The sequence below is a fragment of the Penicillium mononematosum genome (assembly GCF_028829835.1).
Source record: "Penicillium mononematosum strain IBT 11891 chromosome Unknown utg000005l:1.0-9366267.0:1.0-9372171.0, whole genome shotgun sequence".
Taxonomy (NCBI): domain Eukaryota; kingdom Fungi; phylum Ascomycota; class Eurotiomycetes; order Eurotiales; family Aspergillaceae; genus Penicillium; species Penicillium mononematosum.
This window is the reverse complement of record NW_026643275.1, coordinates 8038357-8057201: the sequence shown is the minus strand read 5'-3', so window position 1 is coordinate 8057201 and position 18845 is coordinate 8038357. Positions and strand designations below refer to the sequence as shown.

Genomic DNA, 18845 nt, shown 5'->3' with positions numbered 1-18845 from the left:
ACTTCATTCTTGCTAGACCCCAAAATACTTTTATCATTTTGTCCAACACAACACACGATGAAGTTGAATTTGGCCACTGGCCTCATCTGCTTGCTCGCTTCCACTGAAGTAGTGGCAGCTTCCAGTTGGTGGAGCAAGGCTAGTATGTTGTCTTGGGTACAGAAATTCCCTTTCGCAAGCTAATACCATCAACAGTCTACAACAGGTGGCATGAATCTGAGCTCGAGCGATGGCTCTCGGACCATAGTATGTAGGACTTCTCCTTCTAACAACCTCGTATACTCACACTTCATGCAGATATCCCCTACCCCAGCCCTGCTGACCGCCGCGACCTGGAGAACCTGGTCAAGACCAACTGGGATAGCAAAGTGCAGAAGCCCCTTGGACAAGCTGCCGATGACATCAATCACGAGCTCCACCATGCCAGAGAATGGGTCTTTGATACGTAGGGTGATCGCATTTCCCTATTTTGAATGAAAGCTGACCGATATAGATGGTCTGACTCTCAGTTGAAGGCATTCCTCGATCGCCATGGCATTCCTGCCCCCCAGCCCCGCAGGCGAGACCTCTTGATCAAGACCGCGCGTGAGAACTATGAGAAGATCGCCACCAAGGTTGGCCAAACGGCTTCCTATCCCGGAGACTGGCTGTATGAGGAGTGGTCGGACTCGGATCTCAAGCAATGGCTCGACGAGCGTGGATGGCCGGTTCCCCAGCCGTCCGAACGTGACAAGCTCATTGCATCTGTTCGCCGCAACTCGCGCATTATCAGTTTGCAGTCCCAGAGCATTGCTGCATCTGCATCCGCTGAGGCCGAGGCTGCCAAGGAGACTCTGAGTGATCAGCTTTTCAACGCCTGGTCCGATTCGAAGCTGAAGGAATTCCTTGACGCGCACAATGTCAAGGTGCCTCAGGGCTCGAAGCGCAATGAACTCATTGCTCTAGCACGGAAGAACCGTAACTATCTTTCTGGCCAGGTCTCGAGTGCCTCCTCCGCTGTGGAGGATGCGTTTGGCGCTGCTACCACCAAGGCTGGGAACGAATATGCGCGCGCTACCGATTATGCCAAGCTGAAGATCGAGGATGCTTTCGAGACTGCGTTGAATGGCTGGTCTGACTCTCGCCTGAAGGCCTTCCTTGATGCCCGAGGAATCCCCGTCCCTCAGAACACCAAGCGCGATGAACTTGTTGCTAAGGTCCGCGCCAACGCGCACAAGGCTGCCAGTGGATGGAATCAGTACAACTTCGATACTTGGGATAGGGAACATCTGGTGTAAGTACATATCTGTCTTTTGATTATGATCTCACTAGCTTACCTTTCGTTCCCAGGAACTACTTGTCCGCCGTGAACCACAAGGCGGCCCAGCAGGCTGATGCCTCACGCGAAGAACTTGTTAAGAATGCCCAGGACTCCTACGCCAAGGCTTCCAAGGCTGGCGGCGAACAGTACGCTTCTGCGACTGCTGCCCTCGCGCAGGCGACTGGCAGAGCCAAGGATACCACTTTCGACCAATGGTCGCAATCCGAACTCAAGAGTTACCTGGACAGCTACGGCGTTCCTACCTATCAGGGTTCGAGCATCAACGAGCTCCGCGCTGCGGCCCGACGCAACGCCCAGTACTTTAAGTACGGCACCGCAAGTCCGCAAGCTACCATCTATGCCAGGATCATGGATACTTTGCAGTGGGTTTTGGATCAGTTGAAGATCGGCGCTGCTAGTGGCCGCGCCCAAGGCACTGAAGCTGCTGAAAAGGTCCAGAAGAAGGTCTCCGAGCACACAGAGAGACTGCGTGGAGAACTTTGAAGTACTCTTTTCATATTCAGACCTTTCCTGTTTTCTTCTGCAACAAAGTGGGAATGCACCATTGGTTTTGTGATATCTTTTAAGCTACGAAGATTATGACATTTGGATTGTAACATTTTTAGTTACATGGTTTCTATTGTAGATTATCAATAGTCTTCTATTTCCAAGATGGAAAAGCTTGAGATGGATTCTTGTAGACTACGTAGGTACTGTAGGCAAGTAGAACAAGTACGTGTAATGGATGAGGGACGCAGAGAAATAGAGCAGAGAAGTATAGTACTGTTAGGCCCTTATTACGGAGTATGTGTCTCAGAACCATAGTACAATATATACTAGTTTCTTTTACCACGACGCTCATGCCTTCCAATATTCCTAGTAAGTTTACATATGATGCAATTGGATGCTGCAGTGGAAGTGTTTTTTATGCCCTGTCATATACGTAGACCTTTATAAGATCATATAGGTATACGTACTCGGTCACTATAGAGACCTGTATATAGTGATACTACTATAGTGGACAGTCTACGTCCCCGTACTAGCGTATATATAGCAGCCTAGTACTCTTAGTCTAATAAAAACGGTAAACCCTATTGTCACAGTTGTCTAACCTAATTGGGAAGAGCCACTCTTGGCAGTCAGTTTTCAATAGTAAAAGACATACCTAGGTAGCCCCCGAACCACCTCAGCCCTAGAGTACCTTCTATGATTTCTATGATCGGCCCTATGTTGATCCCCTTTTATCACCTGATCTGCCTCTATAAACATGAAGCCATATTCAAAGCTCGAAGTTCGGACTACACCCTTCTCCCCATAAAGGCCATATGAACCAGCACCAATCTTTTTGGCTTTGTGCAGAATAATGACGCGGAATCTTCCTAATACCTTCTTCATTCATCCCTTCAAGGCGTTTCGCCAGTCGCCCTGGGCATTTTCGTCCGCCCTTCCATCCCGAATTGACGCGTCCTTACTGGTTGAAGAGGAGAACTCTCCCTACTACGAACCAGCCTATTTTTATCCGCGGATTGGTGAAATCCTTAATGACCGGTATTAAATCGCGACCAAGCTTGGCCACGGAAGCAGATCGAGTGTATGGCTTGCAAGGGACCTTCACTAGTTCGTATTAGTCTAATCACATTTTAAGGTATATAAACAGTTTAGGTGGCGTTGGTCGAACGAGCGATATATGGCTCTTAAAATTAACTCTAATAATTCCCACGCCCGGAAAACTGCTAGTGGTATTGAGCTAGAGGTTCTACGACATATTACGAAAGCGAACCGTCACCACGAGGGCTGGGGTTTCGTTCGAAAATTACTTGACTCTTTTTCTGTCCAGGGGACCTCAGGGAGTCATATATGTCTCGTCTTCGAACCTTTACGTGAGTCACTAGGAAAATACTGCTAACGATGGCAAGATGGCGTGATGCCACCGGAGATTTTCAAAATAATCCTCTAAGAAATACTCCAAGCGCTTGATTATCTCCACACTGAATGTCACATCATTCATACCGGTAAGAATTCTTATTTATTTTTTATATTTTATATTTTTTTGTATTAGTCAATAATATGGTTCTCATTCAGAAGCAACAGACTTAAAGCCGGATAACATCATGGTACGACTGGAAGATCGTGAACTCTTATCCCGGGATGCTCGAGATGAGTTTGAAAACCCATTACTTTAGAAGCATTGCAATGATGGACGTATCATCTATCAGTCTCGTAAGAACTATGGACCGCTGAAGGACAATATCGGACTGATTGAAGTCGTCGACTTTGACCTAGCAGTCAAAGGTAATATTCTTCAGGATGGCTGTATCCAGGCGGAGGTATATCGTGCGCTAGAGGTCATCCTTGATAGAGGGTACACGTATAGTGCTGATATATGGAGCCTAGGAGTTATGGTACACAGTGTCCCCCTCCGATATGCTAGCGCAGACAACTAACTATTGAATGAAGCTATGGGATTTTCTAGAAGGACGAACACTGTTTGAATCAGTTGATCCACGTACCGTTGAAGACTATGATGACGAAACGCATCTTTCGTATATAACGTCACTTTTAGGTCCTGCCCCTAAAGACTTTATTCGCCGCGGCAAGAGGACATCGATGTTCTATACGCCTGCTGGTAAGTGAGTCAATTAAATATCTTATATATAACTAACACTGCATTTCAGGAACACTCAAAAGGGAAGACCTTGTCCCTAGTAACTTTAGCTTTGAAAGCACCCTCTCCAAGTTTAATGGGGAAAGAAAAGAGGATGTTTATTAGCTTCGTCAACCGGATGATCAAATGGAAACCCGAAGAGCGAAGTACGGCGAAGGAGCTACTGCAGGATCCATGGCTTCACAACGACTATCCGCAAATATGAGGCTATCTTCTATCTTTGTTCAGCGGAGAATTCCGCCAAACTCGGCGATGGTAAGCTAATACCGCTGAGGGGCGTTGTTAAGGAATTAGTATATATCCATCTTATGTACATAGTTTCGAGTAATCAATCTACCATTCCTACACTTTTCAAATAGGGCTGACCCTCGTCATTCAGTAAGAGAAATTGCAATAGTGGTGAGAGCTGTTCCACACTCGGCACATTCCTTAAAGTGATGAAGTACCATGAAGACATGAAGACATGAAGACACGAAGATCCAACAGGGTCGGTTGAAAGAGGACCAGCGGCTCTCTGGTCCTATGTGCCAGAGCTGGGAGAGTGGGGATTTCAGTAGATCAGCACTGGAATCAACCAAACACGCAATTGTTTACTATGCAAACTAGAATCAATGGAGTGGCAGAACCGCTGGAAGAATCCTAATTAGAAAGGCAATACTGAAAATTTTCAAACAGGGGGTGTTAGTATCCTTGGAGTGTCTATATCAACTATTAGTATCCTGAAAAGTTACATATGTAATGAGCAGCAGACTGTATAATCCAGTGAACAAATGGATGTATACCTACCTATAAGCACGTGATTTGATGATCTACAGCCTCCCGTCCTCCCCAGATCCCCGTCTCATCCAATCAAATCACTTCCAAGTTCACCAGTTGTACACCTTGGAATCCGTGTGTTCCCACTTCTTTCGGGGCATTTGATCCTGGCGATGATGTATGATGATTTACTTCTAGGATATATATAAATCTTGGCCAATACTAGGAAGATCACTGTTTTAGCTGTAGTAATATCGAGTGTCAATGCTAGTAGCAGAACTTGGCCAGCTGGGTCACAATTCGCGGACCAAAGATAATATTCCAAATAAACCCGAGATTCGGCAGCGGCGCTTTTGAATTGATGCTAAAAGAAGAAATAAATCACATATCCCTTGTGTTTTCGAAGCTCACGCTGGTCATTGTAGGTGAGATATCGGTCATTGTCGTACACACCCTTCTTAATATGTATCCCCTAGATGCTTTTGCTGCGCGGTCACGATTTAGGAGCCTCAGGGTCACCCTCAGCCACCAACTTGCCAACGACCAGGTACTTCTCCGAAAAGCGGTCTTCCCACGACTGTAGGTTCTCCAGCTGCTCCGCATCCAAATCCTTCAGATCATCCAACGGCGCTGACAGGTCTTTGGTCAGCATCTCTTCGTCGAAGCTCTGGAAAGCCAAGCCACGCGAGGCGTCCCGGCCAGCAAAGTTCTCGTAAGGTCCGCCCTATTCCAATTGTATCGTCAGCTTCGGTTCCAACGGGGCTTTACTAGCGTTTCCCCAATTCCAAGTACAAGAACATACCGGCCCATAGAAATTCCGGCCAGGGCTGACATCGAAGACGCGGCCACGGACGGACAGGTAAACGGGACGGCCTTCCTCGCCGTTAAACTCAATAAGTGTTTTGGGGGTGTAGGTCTTGAAGACGGTTGGCGGTGGAGCACGGGGAAGAGTGATTGGCGCCTTGGGACGGAAGTGCCAGTACACCAAGACTCCAAAGAGGGAGACTAAGATCAGGTTGATGGGTGAGGCGATAGACATCCTGTTGGGTAGTGAGGGGTTAGTTGGGTTGGTGTCTCATCATCCGTGCGTATGAGGTCGGTTGAGATCCGGGGACACGAACACTTCAGCCTGTGGGGCGGAATCTGTATTTTCTAGATTAGCGGATGTTCAGACCATGAGCAACGTGGGACAAGTATGCGTATACCCATTGTGGCAGATTGTAATTATCTTGGAGAGAGCAGGTGGAAAGTCCGGAATCTCGGGATGACATCGACCATCAACATATCCCCCCCGCTCCACGTGATTGGCCATTACATGGACATTTCTCTTTCATTCTTCTTCTTCAGGTTATATTTAGGAATTTATCTACCTACCTATTTCTCTCACGTGTGAATTAATTAAAGACTAGGCTCTCGGACTTCAAAAATAAAACGTAAAACGCCCAAGCAGTCCCTGAAATGTTTCAACTCCACTGGACTATCGCCCCCGTTTTAATCTGCCCACTTCTATTAGCGGATGCCATGTTATTTTATGTTATTTTTAATCATTGAGTTCCTTATTTAGTTCTCCTTTCTTTGCTTCTGCTTAGCTGTTCGAACCATTTCTATTTGTATAATTTTCGCGTTCTTATTCTGTATATTCCACAGGCTTCCGTGTTAGGCTGTACACCGTGGCCTAGAAAACAGAGCCCCTTCCAGATTTTACACTCCTTTGCCTCTTTTCGTTCCTTCCATCCCTTCTTTTGTGACTTAAATTTGCTCATCGTTTTGCGTGGATTCAGCGCTTTCATTTCCGACCAAAACCAACCTTCTGTCACGTCTAGAACGTGAGAAAATCGATATGTGGTCTAAAAGACCATTCCACAAGCCCAAACGGCCTTCGATCAGCGGCCCCATATTGAGCGGCAATCCACCCACCACATCAGACCCTGTGCATGATATGGTCGCAACATTGCCCGCTCTGCCTGAGTAAGTCTTATGTTTGTTACGTGTTGAATAACATAACTAATGAGAATCAGCGAATTGCATTCACCATTGCAACCCGATCCCGTCCCGTGTGGTGATCTCAATAACAAACACTCCAAAGTCTCGCCTGCTGTTTCGCCAATGCTTGAAGCTCAGAGGCGGGCAAGCCAAAGTAGTTTCTGTGTCTCGCCCATTGGCGACGGAGACCAATTCTCTGATTATGCGCGACAGGAGACAGGGACCTTATCATCGCCATCTCCTATTCCCAAGATAGATGTTGACACACCTTCTCATTCCCGTGTTCAGCCTGTCCAACCCGTCCAGCCTCCCCAGCATGACCAGGACTCTAGGCGATTTATCTCCGGCAAACCGACACGCTGGGATAACTTTTCGGGCGAGCCGACCTCGAGTGATGTTGGTAGAGCTAGCCAGGTTGATCCCCGTAACACGTCTTTCCTCAAACCCTCCGGGGCCCATGCGTCCAATCTACTAAACTGGGGCCAGGGATTCAATCCTAAGAAGACCCTCAATGCAGCTCGACACCGGATCAGCAGTTTCTCAAAGCCCGAAGATGTTTCGAAAAAGGAACCCAGAAGTAGATCGTCGTCACGTGGGTTCCCAGTGGAAGAGCATTCCAGCAAGCGCAACGGCAACGACGCGCGAAAGGCGAGTCCTCAACTCGATAACTTTAGCTTCGCTCCTACAACTGTAACCACTATCACCGCCGGTGGTCCAGTATCATTACCCCGGAGACCGGCAACAGAGAACGCTCCAAGCCGCCTGCCCAAGGACGACAAACCAATACTCAAGTTCGACGACGATTTCGGCGACATGATGCTCAGCCATGAGCCCAGGAGCCGTTTCAGTGCAACTACACACACAGCCACTGAACCCGGCAGCCAAGACGCAAGCCCGCGAGAGAGCATGCACCTCGAAACTCGGTCTACAGACGACGTATCCACATCCTCTATCATGGCCCGACGTCGCCCAGTCCCAACTGGGGTGCCGACATCGAAAAAGCAGCCCGACTCGACCAAACCCGTGCGAAAGCCCACTCCATCCCAGGTCGCGCAGGCCGCGCAGACGGCCGTGCAGTCGCCTTCGCCTCCACCTGAGGTGCCACTAGATGCGAAGGGCCGCATTGAAGCAATGGAGGCCAAGAAGGATGACCTGACTCAGCGCAGATTTAGTCTGGAGGCGTTGGTTCTCGAATTGAATAAGGTCATTCAGCCTACATCGGCTGTGTATGATCTGGCTGCTAAAGCCGAGGCCCAGAAGAGCATCAAGAGCATAGAAGACGAGATTGCAGATATCAAGAAGGAGGAGCACGATCTTGGTATGAAGATTTCTCGAGCGTGGCGCCGCCTGGACGAGAAGGAGAATTCTGGCGATGGCAATAATCTCTGGGTGAAGCGAGTCACTAGTTAGTGGCGGTTTGATGGCTGTTGGATTGCGATTTGGTCTATGCTCTATGCGCGGCTGATCTTGATCTCATCTCTAATGCTACTGTGGACTTGATAGTTTCCTGTTTGCTTCTTCTTTTTCCGAATTTGGGGCATGATGGTTGTGTTTTGAGCGTTTGATTCCCCTGCATCGCAGGATGATACCCACATTATTCGGAATATGGCGGTTTATGTTGATGTATTTTGGTTCGATTAATCTCATAATGTTTTTTTCCCCAACGAAATCGATCATACTAGGAAACTCGTATGTATGAAAATGCGATCAAGCGCGAAATGGTATTGGTGGCTAAACATATACAAAAGACCCATAGGAACGAACCATGAGTGCAGTGATGCTGTCGCGATCACACATTCGAAGCCACCCATCCTCCGCTCTCATTGAACATGGCTCGTGTAGGTCGTGAATGTGGACTCAAGAAACCTGGTGTCAAGGCTCGTTGTGGGGATTGTCGGCAAGTGATCCGTCGAGGAGTATTCGATCCGCTTATTTCTTGCCGGACTTCTTGATGCCTTGCTGGCCGGTGTTGAGAGGACCCTTCTTGCCCTTGGCCGCCTCCTGCAACTCCTTGCGGGCCTTGGCATCTAAAGAAGTTCATCAGTTAGTGGCGCTCTGAATAGGGTGTTCAAAAAGCCATACCAGCCTTGAGCTTGGCCTGGTGAGCGATCTCATCCTCATCGAGCTCCTTCTTCTCCTTCTTGGCAGCCTTCAAGGGCTTGGCCTTTCCACCTGTAAATCATGAAATTTTAGTAACTGGGTTTCGAGAATACTGGAATTCGAGGTAACCCGAACCTTCTCTGCCGATACCACCCATTTTGTCTGAATAAAGTAACTAGGAGAGGGGTTTGAGAGGAGTTTAATATGTATGGCGGGGTGACTTGACGGCGTTGACGACGAGGAAAAAAATATTACATGAGTGGTGCTTATTGGCCACCACTATGGCCTGGGCTGGGGCAAAGTAGGGGCAATTTCTCGGGAACGTTACTAGCGGTACAGTATTTTGTATTATTTCAGGCACATACACACTCATTATGCTACATACATATGTAGGAATCAGGCTATTTATGGGCTTGGTATTCGAAATACTTGGGGCTATACTGTAAATGGTTACGAGTGGAGTCCCGAAAGAAAATGTTCTCCGCCAAGCGCAGGAAACCGGCAGAATTTAGACCGACCGCCTACTACAACCGGACAAGCGCCGATTCTGCCTTATCTCGACCATCGCATCCGCTATGGCTTCGAATGTTCTCTTCCATCTCCTGTTGTCATCGATATCCTGTGCACGTGCTTTTATCAAGCCTGTTTCCTCAGCAAGCAATGTGCCTGGGATTTTAATCACTTTTCCAAGGCTTTGGTGTGAAGGCAGGCCTTTTACAGCCGGTTGGACTTCACAAACCCTGAGCAGACTTATTGTCGCTGGAGCTTTTGCTAACTGAGCCTTATTCTTGAAGCTTCCTCCAATAGCCGAGAGAAGTGAACCCAAGAGACGAGCATTGTCCCCGCGTCTTGTTTGAATCCCTCGAGCGTTAGCGACCATGTCGCATCCCAGGTCGAGGTCCCCATCGGTCCCCTCTGAGGGTGAGATCATCGAATCAGGCCCAGAGACGAAGGCAACTGCGTCAAAACCTCCTCTTAATGGCACCAGCGTTGACCGTCCCACCAGAGATAGCCCATCCTCTGCCCCCAGATCTCCCGCGTCGTTGAAAGGCACTCGATCGCCACTCCGGCTGAGGTCGCGGACCAGGTCCCTATCGAGATCCCGCTCTCGCTCCCCGTACAGAGAGAATAAGACCCAAAAACGCGGTTACGACGACCTTCCCGAGTCCTATGATGGTGGTTACGACCGGCGACCCCGCCATGAGCCCCCGAGACGCTACAGGTCTAGGTACGACGACAGACGCCGTGACAGACCCGCTCCTAACAGGCGCCCGAACTCATACTACGATTATGATCGCGAAGAGTCCCATGGAGAACCGCTAAGATACACTGATGATTACGACCGACATGACCGACACAAGGACAAGCGGCAACGCACCCGCAGTCGCAGCCGATCCCCTTACCGTGAATCGAGAAAACCCAAGCAGTATTCAGGCGATGAACTTGATTCAAACGTGGTTAATCCCGGGCCTTCGGTGGATACTGGAAGGCCCTTGTCCTCTGAACAGTTGGTGAGGGAACGAGGAAAGGCTTCGGTCGTCGCTCCGGACGTGAAGCTTGGTGCTGAAACACGAAAGAATCAGGTGCAGGCTTCTTCTAATCTTCAAGCCCATGTGGCTGACGAGTATGTTTGTTCTGTTACTGACGAGGAAGAATTCGTGACTGACCTCTGTCCCAGAGAATCCACCCCTAACCCAGAGGTTGCGCAAGAGCCGGAGCTCGCTGAGCCCGTTAACGAAATTGACGCACTTGAAGCTCGCCGGAAACGCCGTGAAGCCATTCGGGCGAAACACCGAAGCCAGGCGACCCCACTGCATCTCAAAGCACTAAATGTCGGTGACGTTGAAACGGATTCATCCACGCCTAGCACTGAGCCAACTAGTGCAAAGGAGACATCTGGTGGGTTTCGCTCAGAAAAGCTTAGCTTGGTATTAACGAAACTGACGCCTGTGAACTCAACAGATTCTCCACGGGCATCCCCCTTCGAGCAACCCGGGGAGGCATTCGCTGGTTTTAGTATTGGAAAAGACATGGACATGGTCTTCAATGCGCCTGTTATCGATACTGATAAGGATGCTCCCTCTGCTGCTGATTACGATCCAACTCTTGATACGAAGAAAGAAAGACAGAAACATGGCGATGTACAGAATGGAAAGGACGACGTTTCCTCTGCAGCATACGACGAAACCAAGGCTGCCAAGCAGGATATTCTCCTCCCCGATGCTGCCCCAGCGCCACCGCCAAAGACCGAGGTGTTCGACATGTTTGCAGAAGACGACGATGACATGTTCGCCGAGGAAGCACCTGACGTCAAGCCGGCGCATGCTTCGGCCACAGCTGTACCGCAGGGCAAGGAACTAGACGTCAGCATGATGGATAACTGGGATGATTCGGAAGGCTATTACGCCGTTCGACTCGGAGAGCTGATCAACGGACGATACCATGTCCATCAAAACCTTGGCAAGGGAATGTTCTCGTCTGTCGTACGTGCAACTGACACCCAGACAGGAAGTCTGGTTGCAATCAAGATAATTCGCCAGAACGCCATCATGCGCAAGGCCGGCATGAAGGAGATTGGCATCCTGGAACAACTACACGAAGCTGACCCGCAAAATAAAATGCACCTCATCAAGTTCGACCGCTACTTCGATCACAAGGGCCACTTGTGCATGGTGTTTGAGAACCTTAGTATGGACCTGCGTGAGATCCTGAAAAAGTTCGGCAGGGATGTTGGCTTGAACCTGCGCGCTGTTCGGGCCTATGGCCAACAGATTTTCCTTGGGCTGTGTCTCCTTCGCCGGTGTAACATCCTGCATGCAGATCTCAAACCGGATAATCTTCTTGTGAACGAGCAACGCAACATTCTGAAAGTTTGTGACCTGGGTTCGGCGTCGCCGGCCTCTGATAATGAGATTACGCCTTACCTCGTCAGTCGTTTCTACCGTGCACCGGAGATCATCCTAGGTATCCCCTTCGACTACGCCATCGATGTCTGGTCCATTGGCTGTACCCTCTTTGAGCTGTACACGGGCAAAATTCTTTTCACTGGCCGAAACAACAACCAGATGCTTCGCTCCATCATGGAGTGCAGGGGCAAATACCCGCCGAAGCTTCTTCGCCGCGGATCCCTGGCCCCTCATCACTTTGATGAAATGCTAAACTTCCACAGCGTGGAGGAAGACAAGATCACCGGCCGTCTTCACACCAAGATTGTGGACTTCAAGAAACCGACGCGCGACTTGAAAACACGCCTCATGCCACAAGGAACACGCGGAATGCCCGATGCTGAGGTCAAAGAGCTGACAATGTTCTTGGACTTACTCGACCGGTGTTTGAGTCTTAATCCTGAGAAACGGATCACGCCAGCAGAGGCTTTGAAACACCCCTTCCTGGCGCCTAGGGTGTAACTAAGTTGCGTGATGAAGGGTTTGTACTGCATGGATTTCATCTTGATTTCTCTGAGTCTACCAGGGTGTCCAACCCTGGTCCTGGAATGGCATAGCTCGGCTGGGAAGGTCGGCGCTACCGGGGAGAGTTCATCTATGTGGTTTTTTCGAATGTCAATATGCAGACTGCGACAGTCACTTAGCATTTAACTTTTCAAATCAAGTTCATATGTTTGTTGTATGTAACATTCCTACAACTCATCAACCCCTGTCCATCCTCGCCCAAAGCTCCTACCGAAACTGGGGGTGGCTTGGGATTTGTCCAACCTTTTATTAGAGCATAGACATAGCTCAGTGTAGCCAACAAAGAAACCCATCCGGAGTTACTCCGTGCATCATCCCGTAGTCCCACATTGACCACCAGCTCTTGCCAAAAACAAACCCCTGGCCGCCAATTGCAACACCCAGCACATCGGTAGCGCGCGATAACTCGATCCTGAATCTAATTCATCACTATCACGAACAAAGAAACAAACACACAAGCCCCAGCCCCCGGCCCCCGGCCCCGGCCCCCTTCGGCTTTAGCCCCCTATCGAACCCAAGACCCTGGTAACATAGATCTGGAACTAATCGAGCTACAACTCCACAATATCGTATGATCCCAATATCCCATAAACAAAGAACCCCAAACCTTCAAGCCCAGCCCCAGTCCAAAGACGGCAACACTCAACTCAAAACCGGACAAAACCCATGGAACCAAAGACCCCGTGTTCTGTACGAAGAGTTCTAGATCGCCTCTTTGCCAAACTCAGTCTTAGTTCCGCCCACATCCGCGGTTCAGTAATAAATAGCCGGAACCTTCGAGTCTTCTTGGGCTCGGTTCTCATTTTTGGGTTGTGGGGGTAGAAAGGGAGCCTTGGATTCGGGAAAGAGACTAAGTCTATCTTACCTCGACCACGGGAGTACGGAGTAGAGGGATGGCAGATGGTAAATGCTAGAATATCCGATTGGCACGATGCTTTTGCTGCCATGCATGTTGAAGTATGGAGTACGGAGCACAGGACACTAGACTGGATTATTGCCTCCTTCCGCGGGTCTGTTCTCCTAGGGGCGGCAAAGGCGGGAGTCCTCGATTGCGCTCGTGTTTCCCGGTGGCTGTCGGTGGCTGTTGGTGGCTATTGATGAAAGACATATCGAGCTCATTGTTGGCAAATGGGAGGATGGTGCGGCTGGCTTCTTGGGCTTGGGGTGCCGATAGGTGCCGATAGGATCGTTTTTTCTTTTTCTTTTTGTCTTGGATTTGCTTTTGGGCTGGCTAGTTATGAACTAGTAGAAGATATTGTTTTTCTAGCGTTTGTTACGGTCGATTTATGGTTTAGTTTGCTTTCAAGCCCACGTACTCGATATACGATGTACACCATAGTCATCATCATATCAATCCATGATATGAAGCACATTCACTTTTCGACCGTCATCATAATTATGATCACATTCATACAATTACGTGTGGTCCATCGGATCATTGAGTTGAAGTGGAGTGTTCCAGAAGGCGACGGCGATCAACGGAAGAAAGGAGCCCCTTGCCACGAGCCTGGGTATGAAATCCACATCCACTGGCCGAACGAGTCAAAATGCCATATATGCTTGTACACGAAATCCAAGACGAGCATTGCCCCGTGGCAAAAGAATCCGCGACCGCAAAAATCAGGACTAGAGCGGGCGTTTAATCTCCGACCTCCTTTCGTCAGGTTTGTTGATCTATTGGTCTATTGATCGGGACTAGACATGGATGTTCGCGCCATACTAAGACCAAGTAATCATGATGTCGAGTTGTGTTTATATTGTGGGTCCCGCCACCTGCAGGGCACCGATTCATCTACAGGAGTCCGGCGTTCAGAGGCAAAGATAAACAATCCTTGGAAGGATACTCCGTAAAGGAGATGATAGTTTGTAAAGGGAAATGTGGTTTTTGGGCACGGGATATGGATGATCTGTGGCGGTCGCAGCTGAATCTCATTGCGTTGTGGATAGAGTAATCTGTTTCCAATAAGTTGGCCGCTTTACAATGTAAAGATACATGCTTCTATCCGTACTCTGTACAATATTCTCTCACACAGTAGTATGGAGTACAGTATGAAGTATACAATATAATATTGTACATACAATATAGTTACTCACAGACCTGAGATCACTAGCGGTGTAGACCCCGAAACAAAAGGCCGAAACCAAAAGCGATACAACAGTTCACACTGAACACAACATCTGCCGGTCGCAGAACCATAAGAAAAAGCAAAAAAGCAAAAAGTAACGGCCCGGTTCCGAGCGAGAAACGAGAAAATTTGTTGATCTTTGGACGAGCCAGCTGCATTGCCAATCCTGGGGTACATTCATCGTTGTGCTCGGAGGCAAGGCACGGTACACAAAGGGGAACGGGCGTCTATCACATATGGCACATATCATATCACACAAGTCAGGATATTCTACACCTTGTACGACATACAGAGTACGGAGTACATAGATGTACATGGGACTAGTAGCTCTTGTACAGCACCTATGCATGGACAGGTTTCGGGTCCTGAGAACCGACAACGGATGTGATGAATCGTAACCCCAATCTCTATCAGGTGATTGGACTGACTGCGGGTTTGCAGGGTCGATCTAGGGAGCTTTGGGGTAGGATATTGATTTGAGTTGCATTCTTGTCTTGCTCACCGCAATATAGTACCAGTAGAGAGAGTTGTAATGACTCCGTACCAGAGTACTGGCACACTTCACACCTTGGCTATACAACATACAACATAGTTTGCCCAGGATGATTGGGGGCGGGAATACAGTTCGAATAAGTCAGACTCGGATCAGTACATGGCCCTTGCCTGTCTATGACGCAAGTGGTGAGATACAGACAAAGGAAAAGTAGTGAGATTGAAGACTCGGCAAGGCAACTTTATGTTTGCAGGGGCTATTTTCGCCTCTGGGCTGTATGGAGTGCACCAACTACAACATACGGAGTACCTACGTTGTATTTGCTATGTGCTGACAGACAAAAAAGACTAGCCCAGCCACCAACAGACGACCAACGTCAAGAAGGAAACACGGCAACAGGAATAGTAAGTCCACGGCAACGCCAATAATAATACGAGTTTTCATTGTAGATGTCCCAGATAGTCAAGGTACATTAGCGCCAGGAGAAGAAGGATGAAGTGTATGGCCCGTGCAGAACTAGTCAGCAGGGAAGCGCCAACCCCCCCACTCAGCTGCTCTTAGGGGAGTTTCTCGAAAAACGAACAGTTCGAACAAATGGTTGGCCATAGCGCCCCTCCATCATCGCCTCACTCTTGACTTCCTTAGTGTCCTGTCTAAACCCGAGTCAGCCTAGAACGGGGGTGGGAGGGGGCCAGGTGGGGTTCGGGATAAAGTTGGGCGTCTGTGCAAAGGACGGTGTAGGAAGTCAAGAGATGTTTCGAGAGGGTCGTATATATCTTAATACCTAGGTTGTCATATAAGATTATAATCATACATTATCATCGACGGAAAAAGGACAGCCACGCTGCATTCAAACATCCTCGATCCATGGTAAAAAAAATAATAAAATAATATGGCACCAACCTTGGAAGATCAGATTCAGAATGCCATCGCTTTGCGGGGCTGGGCCATGAGCTTATTGGCAGAATGCGAGTGGCGGGTGCGTTGGCAAATGTGTGTCAGGAGGTTTCAAGGCAGAAACACCGTTGGGGAGAACAGGGGTTAGGATACGTGGACAGAGTGCATTGCCACACTAGGCCTAGAACGGAAGAAACCTTAGAGTGGCAGTTGCAGTGGGGGAAAAAAAAGGGAAATAGGAGACTCTGCAGTTTCCAAGGTTCTAGTCGATCGTTATGACCCATGGTCCAATCATCGGTTGTGGCGGCTGCAGGAAAGACACACCGAGTCATTATAATTGGTCTAACCACACTCGGGCATGCACACCGCTTCGTACACATGGCCTATAATTATTTTGTTTTCTAATAATTTCTTCTAGTGCCACTCCATATTGTACGCATCATAGATTATTTTTGTTTTTTTATATATATTTTATATATTTTTAATTTATTCATTTCTTTTTTAGATTCCATTCGATCCTTCCCCTTTCGGGATTTAACATAATTTCCTTTTTGACTAGCGCGCTTTCCCTTTTGTTTTATTATTGTCTCTCGAACCACGAGGCGGCCATCTGCCTGATATCCCTTCTATAATAATCTTCCTTCTCTCTCTACTTTGACGACTTTGTATATTTCACATCTCCTTCTATATATCCACGGTCTTGCCTCTTTTTGTTTTGTTTTGTTTTTAATTTGTTTTTCTTTATTTATTAATTTGTTGTTCTTGCTTCTGGTTCCTTGTGCAACAACTCTCCTTCTCGACTCTATCAAACACAACCAGACCGGACCAAACGGACCTAGATCGGACCATCTTGAAACCCCCATTGGATTGGAATGGATGCCTTTTGAATATCCGTGGATTTAGGCTTCTTGTTATAATCTCCCTGGATCAGACTCCCTTTGCGCCCTCCTTCTCTCACTCTTTCCTCGTCTCATCCCGGGAGAGGACCATTGGATCCCCTCTATACAACCCCCAAGGATAATGTACCCGGCCATGCTACCAACGCCGCCACCATCACCGGCTCCCCGCCGCTATGCTCCCGAGGATCGCCTAGGACTAGTATTAGCCAACCGGCTGGAACTCACCAGAGTCCTGGGTGTCGGAGCCTACGGCGTCGTTTACACTGCCGTGGACATTCACACCAACGAAGTCTATGCCGTCAAGGTTCTCTGCAAGGACGGTCTGGATGCCCGCCAACTCAGGTACCAACAGCGCGAGATTAAACTTCATCACCTGGCCAGCCAACACTGCAACGTGGTTCGCTTAGTCCGCATCATGGATTCCGTGGATTGTACCTACGTCGTTATGGAGTATTGCCCAGAAGGAGACCTGTTCTCTAACATTACCGATAAGGGAAACTTTGTCGGCAATGACTTCCTGGCCAAGAGTGTGTTCCTCCAGATCCTGGACGCTGTACAATTTTGCCATTCTCTTGGGATCTACCACCGGGACCTCAAGCCTGAGAATGTCCTTGTTACCGAAAATGGAATGACCGTCAAGCTTGCCGACTTTGGCCTGGCGACGACAGATTATTATACGACGGACTTTGGATGCGGTTCCACATTCTATATGTCACCTGGTAAGCGCTCAACTATCCTCTTTCTGTTATGGCTTGGTGGCTAACTTGATATGTTTATAGAATGCCAACAATCCAACGCCCGACCCTTGTCCTGCTACATGTCCGCGGCCAACGACGTCTGGAGTCTGGGCGTGATTCTTGTCAATCTAACCTGCGGTCGCAACCCATGGAAACGTGCCTCGGTCGAGGATTCCACATTCCAGGCCTACCTCAAGGACCCATTCTTCTTGAAGACTATTCTGCCCCTCTCTTCCGAGATGGTTAGTATATTGAGCCGCGTCTTTGAGCTTGACCCAATCAAGCGGATCTCCATCCCAGAGCTGCGCCAGCTCATTCTGGAGTGTCCCCGCTTCACGGAGAATCCCATGGTCCAAACCCCCTGGGTGCCGGAGCAGATCGACTACATTCCCCAGCCCCAGATGCCAATGTTTATGGGCCCCATGGAACCCCTGTATGCCCAGACCTCTGGCTCGTCGTTGGACTCTGCGCAATACTCGGCTTTCTCCCAGTCTGCTGCTTCGGACGGTTCGGCTATCACCGAGGACTACTCGGATTTCGATACCATGTCGCCTGCAGTCTCCCAGCAGGTCCCCGATTGCAAGCCGGTCTTCCCTTCTGTCTGCGCGGAGCCCTTCTTTCCCGCGGATCCCTTTGCTTATGGCCTCATTCACCCCAACCTACAGGGCTTCGAGGTTCCTGTCTAATTGCTCCTTGCCTCGCAGCTGCATGACTTGACGCTCTTCTCTTTACACCATACCTCGATCGAATGCTCTGTGGGTGTCTCCTTTCACACATCTCGGGTCCCTTACTCTCTTCTCTCCTCCCTCCACCAAGCGGACTCCCTAGAAGCTGCCGAACACAAAAAAAGTTGATCGCGTTGATCATGATCCACTGGACTCGGCCACCAGCTTTCTTTTTCCTTTGGACATATTTCTTTACTGATTTTTTTTTTCCCCGTCTGGACCACGGCACTTCCCTGGCTTAGCGACTGTGACCTTGCATGGACCGTTTGACCACAGTCCTGTGTCTCCCTTGCGATCGGGTCTCCTTTCTTATTGTTTTAATATTCCCACACATACCTGGAGGTTTCCTTTTACGTTTCCATTTTTCTGGCGTGATACTACACTGGGAAGCATGATTTGAAGATACGCCCCTGGGAGGGCTGATGAAATACGGGGTCTTATATCTTTTTGGATTGGTGTATTTGGACATTTTTACACGGCGTTGACGCTTTTTGATTCTTCTCTGTTTATTTTTTTGGGGGGGAGGCTTTTTGTTTGACGACCTAAGGGTGATCTCAGTTCTCTTCAACTCATATGTGCATAGACTTTTTCGTTCGCATTGGCGGAACATTTCGGGACGTCTTGTTCCCTTTCATTGATTCTTACGATATGATACCTCGGTGTGGCATGAGACATTTTACAATCTACACCACTG

General features: G+C 48.8%; 7 protein-coding genes across 7 annotated transcripts; 5 read left to right on the top strand and 2 right to left on the bottom strand.

The window, feature by feature from the left end:
- Positions 1-57: 57 nt before the first annotated feature.
- Positions 58-1804, top strand: ish1 (double-strand break repair enhancer MSC1; the record flags this gene model as incomplete). The annotated part of the gene is made up of 5 exons (XM_057298033.1): positions 58-142; positions 196-246; positions 298-445; positions 494-1273; positions 1330-1804. 5 exons carry the CDS (start codon positions 58-60, stop codon positions 1802-1804), a joined length of 1539 nt encoding a protein of 512 aa, XP_057145915.1.
- An 859-nt stretch (positions 1805-2663) lies between these two features.
- Positions 2664-3257, top strand: N7519_011259 (uncharacterized protein; the record flags this gene model as incomplete). The annotated part of the gene is made up of 3 exons (XM_057298032.1): positions 2664-2848; positions 2963-3180; positions 3217-3257. The coding sequence occupies 3 exons, from the start codon at positions 2664-2666 to the stop codon at positions 3255-3257; spliced, it is 444 nt and encodes a 147-aa protein (XP_057145914.1).
- A 1957-nt stretch (positions 3258-5214) lies between these two features.
- N7519_011258 (cytochrome b5-like heme/steroid binding domain-containing protein) lies at positions 5215-5760 on the bottom strand (the record flags this gene model as incomplete). Its single annotated transcript, XM_057298031.1, has 2 exons — positions 5215-5445; positions 5524-5760. 2 exons carry the CDS (start codon positions 5758-5760, stop codon positions 5215-5217), a joined length of 468 nt encoding a protein of 155 aa, XP_057145913.1.
- Positions 5761-6561: 801 nt separating this feature from the next.
- N7519_011257 (uncharacterized protein) lies at positions 6562-8114 on the top strand (the record flags this gene model as incomplete). The annotated part of the gene is made up of 2 exons (XM_057298030.1): positions 6562-6689; positions 6740-8114. The coding sequence occupies 2 exons, from the start codon at positions 6562-6564 to the stop codon at positions 8112-8114; spliced, it is 1503 nt and encodes a 500-aa protein (XP_057145912.1).
- Positions 8115-8633: 519 nt separating this feature from the next.
- Positions 8634-8961, bottom strand: N7519_011256 (translation machinery-associated protein 7; the record flags this gene model as incomplete). The annotated part of the gene is made up of 3 exons (XM_057298029.1): positions 8634-8731; positions 8787-8876; positions 8940-8961. 3 exons carry the CDS (start codon positions 8959-8961, stop codon positions 8634-8636), a joined length of 210 nt encoding a protein of 69 aa, XP_057145911.1.
- A 721-nt stretch (positions 8962-9682) lies between these two features.
- Positions 9683-12211, top strand: N7519_011255 (putative serine/threonine protein kinase (Prp4); the record flags this gene model as incomplete). The annotated part of the gene is made up of 1 exon (XM_057298028.1): positions 9683-12211. The coding sequence occupies one exon, from the start codon at positions 9683-9685 to the stop codon at positions 12209-12211; it is 2529 nt and encodes an 842-aa protein (XP_057145910.1).
- A 4599-nt stretch (positions 12212-16810) lies between these two features.
- N7519_011254 (serine/threonine-protein kinase) lies at positions 16811-18112 on the top strand (the record flags this gene model as incomplete). The annotated part of the gene is made up of 2 exons (XM_057298027.1): positions 16811-17408; positions 17469-18112. The coding sequence occupies 2 exons, from the start codon at positions 16811-16813 to the stop codon at positions 18110-18112; spliced, it is 1242 nt and encodes a 413-aa protein (XP_057145909.1).
- Positions 18113-18845: the final 733 nt, after the last annotated feature.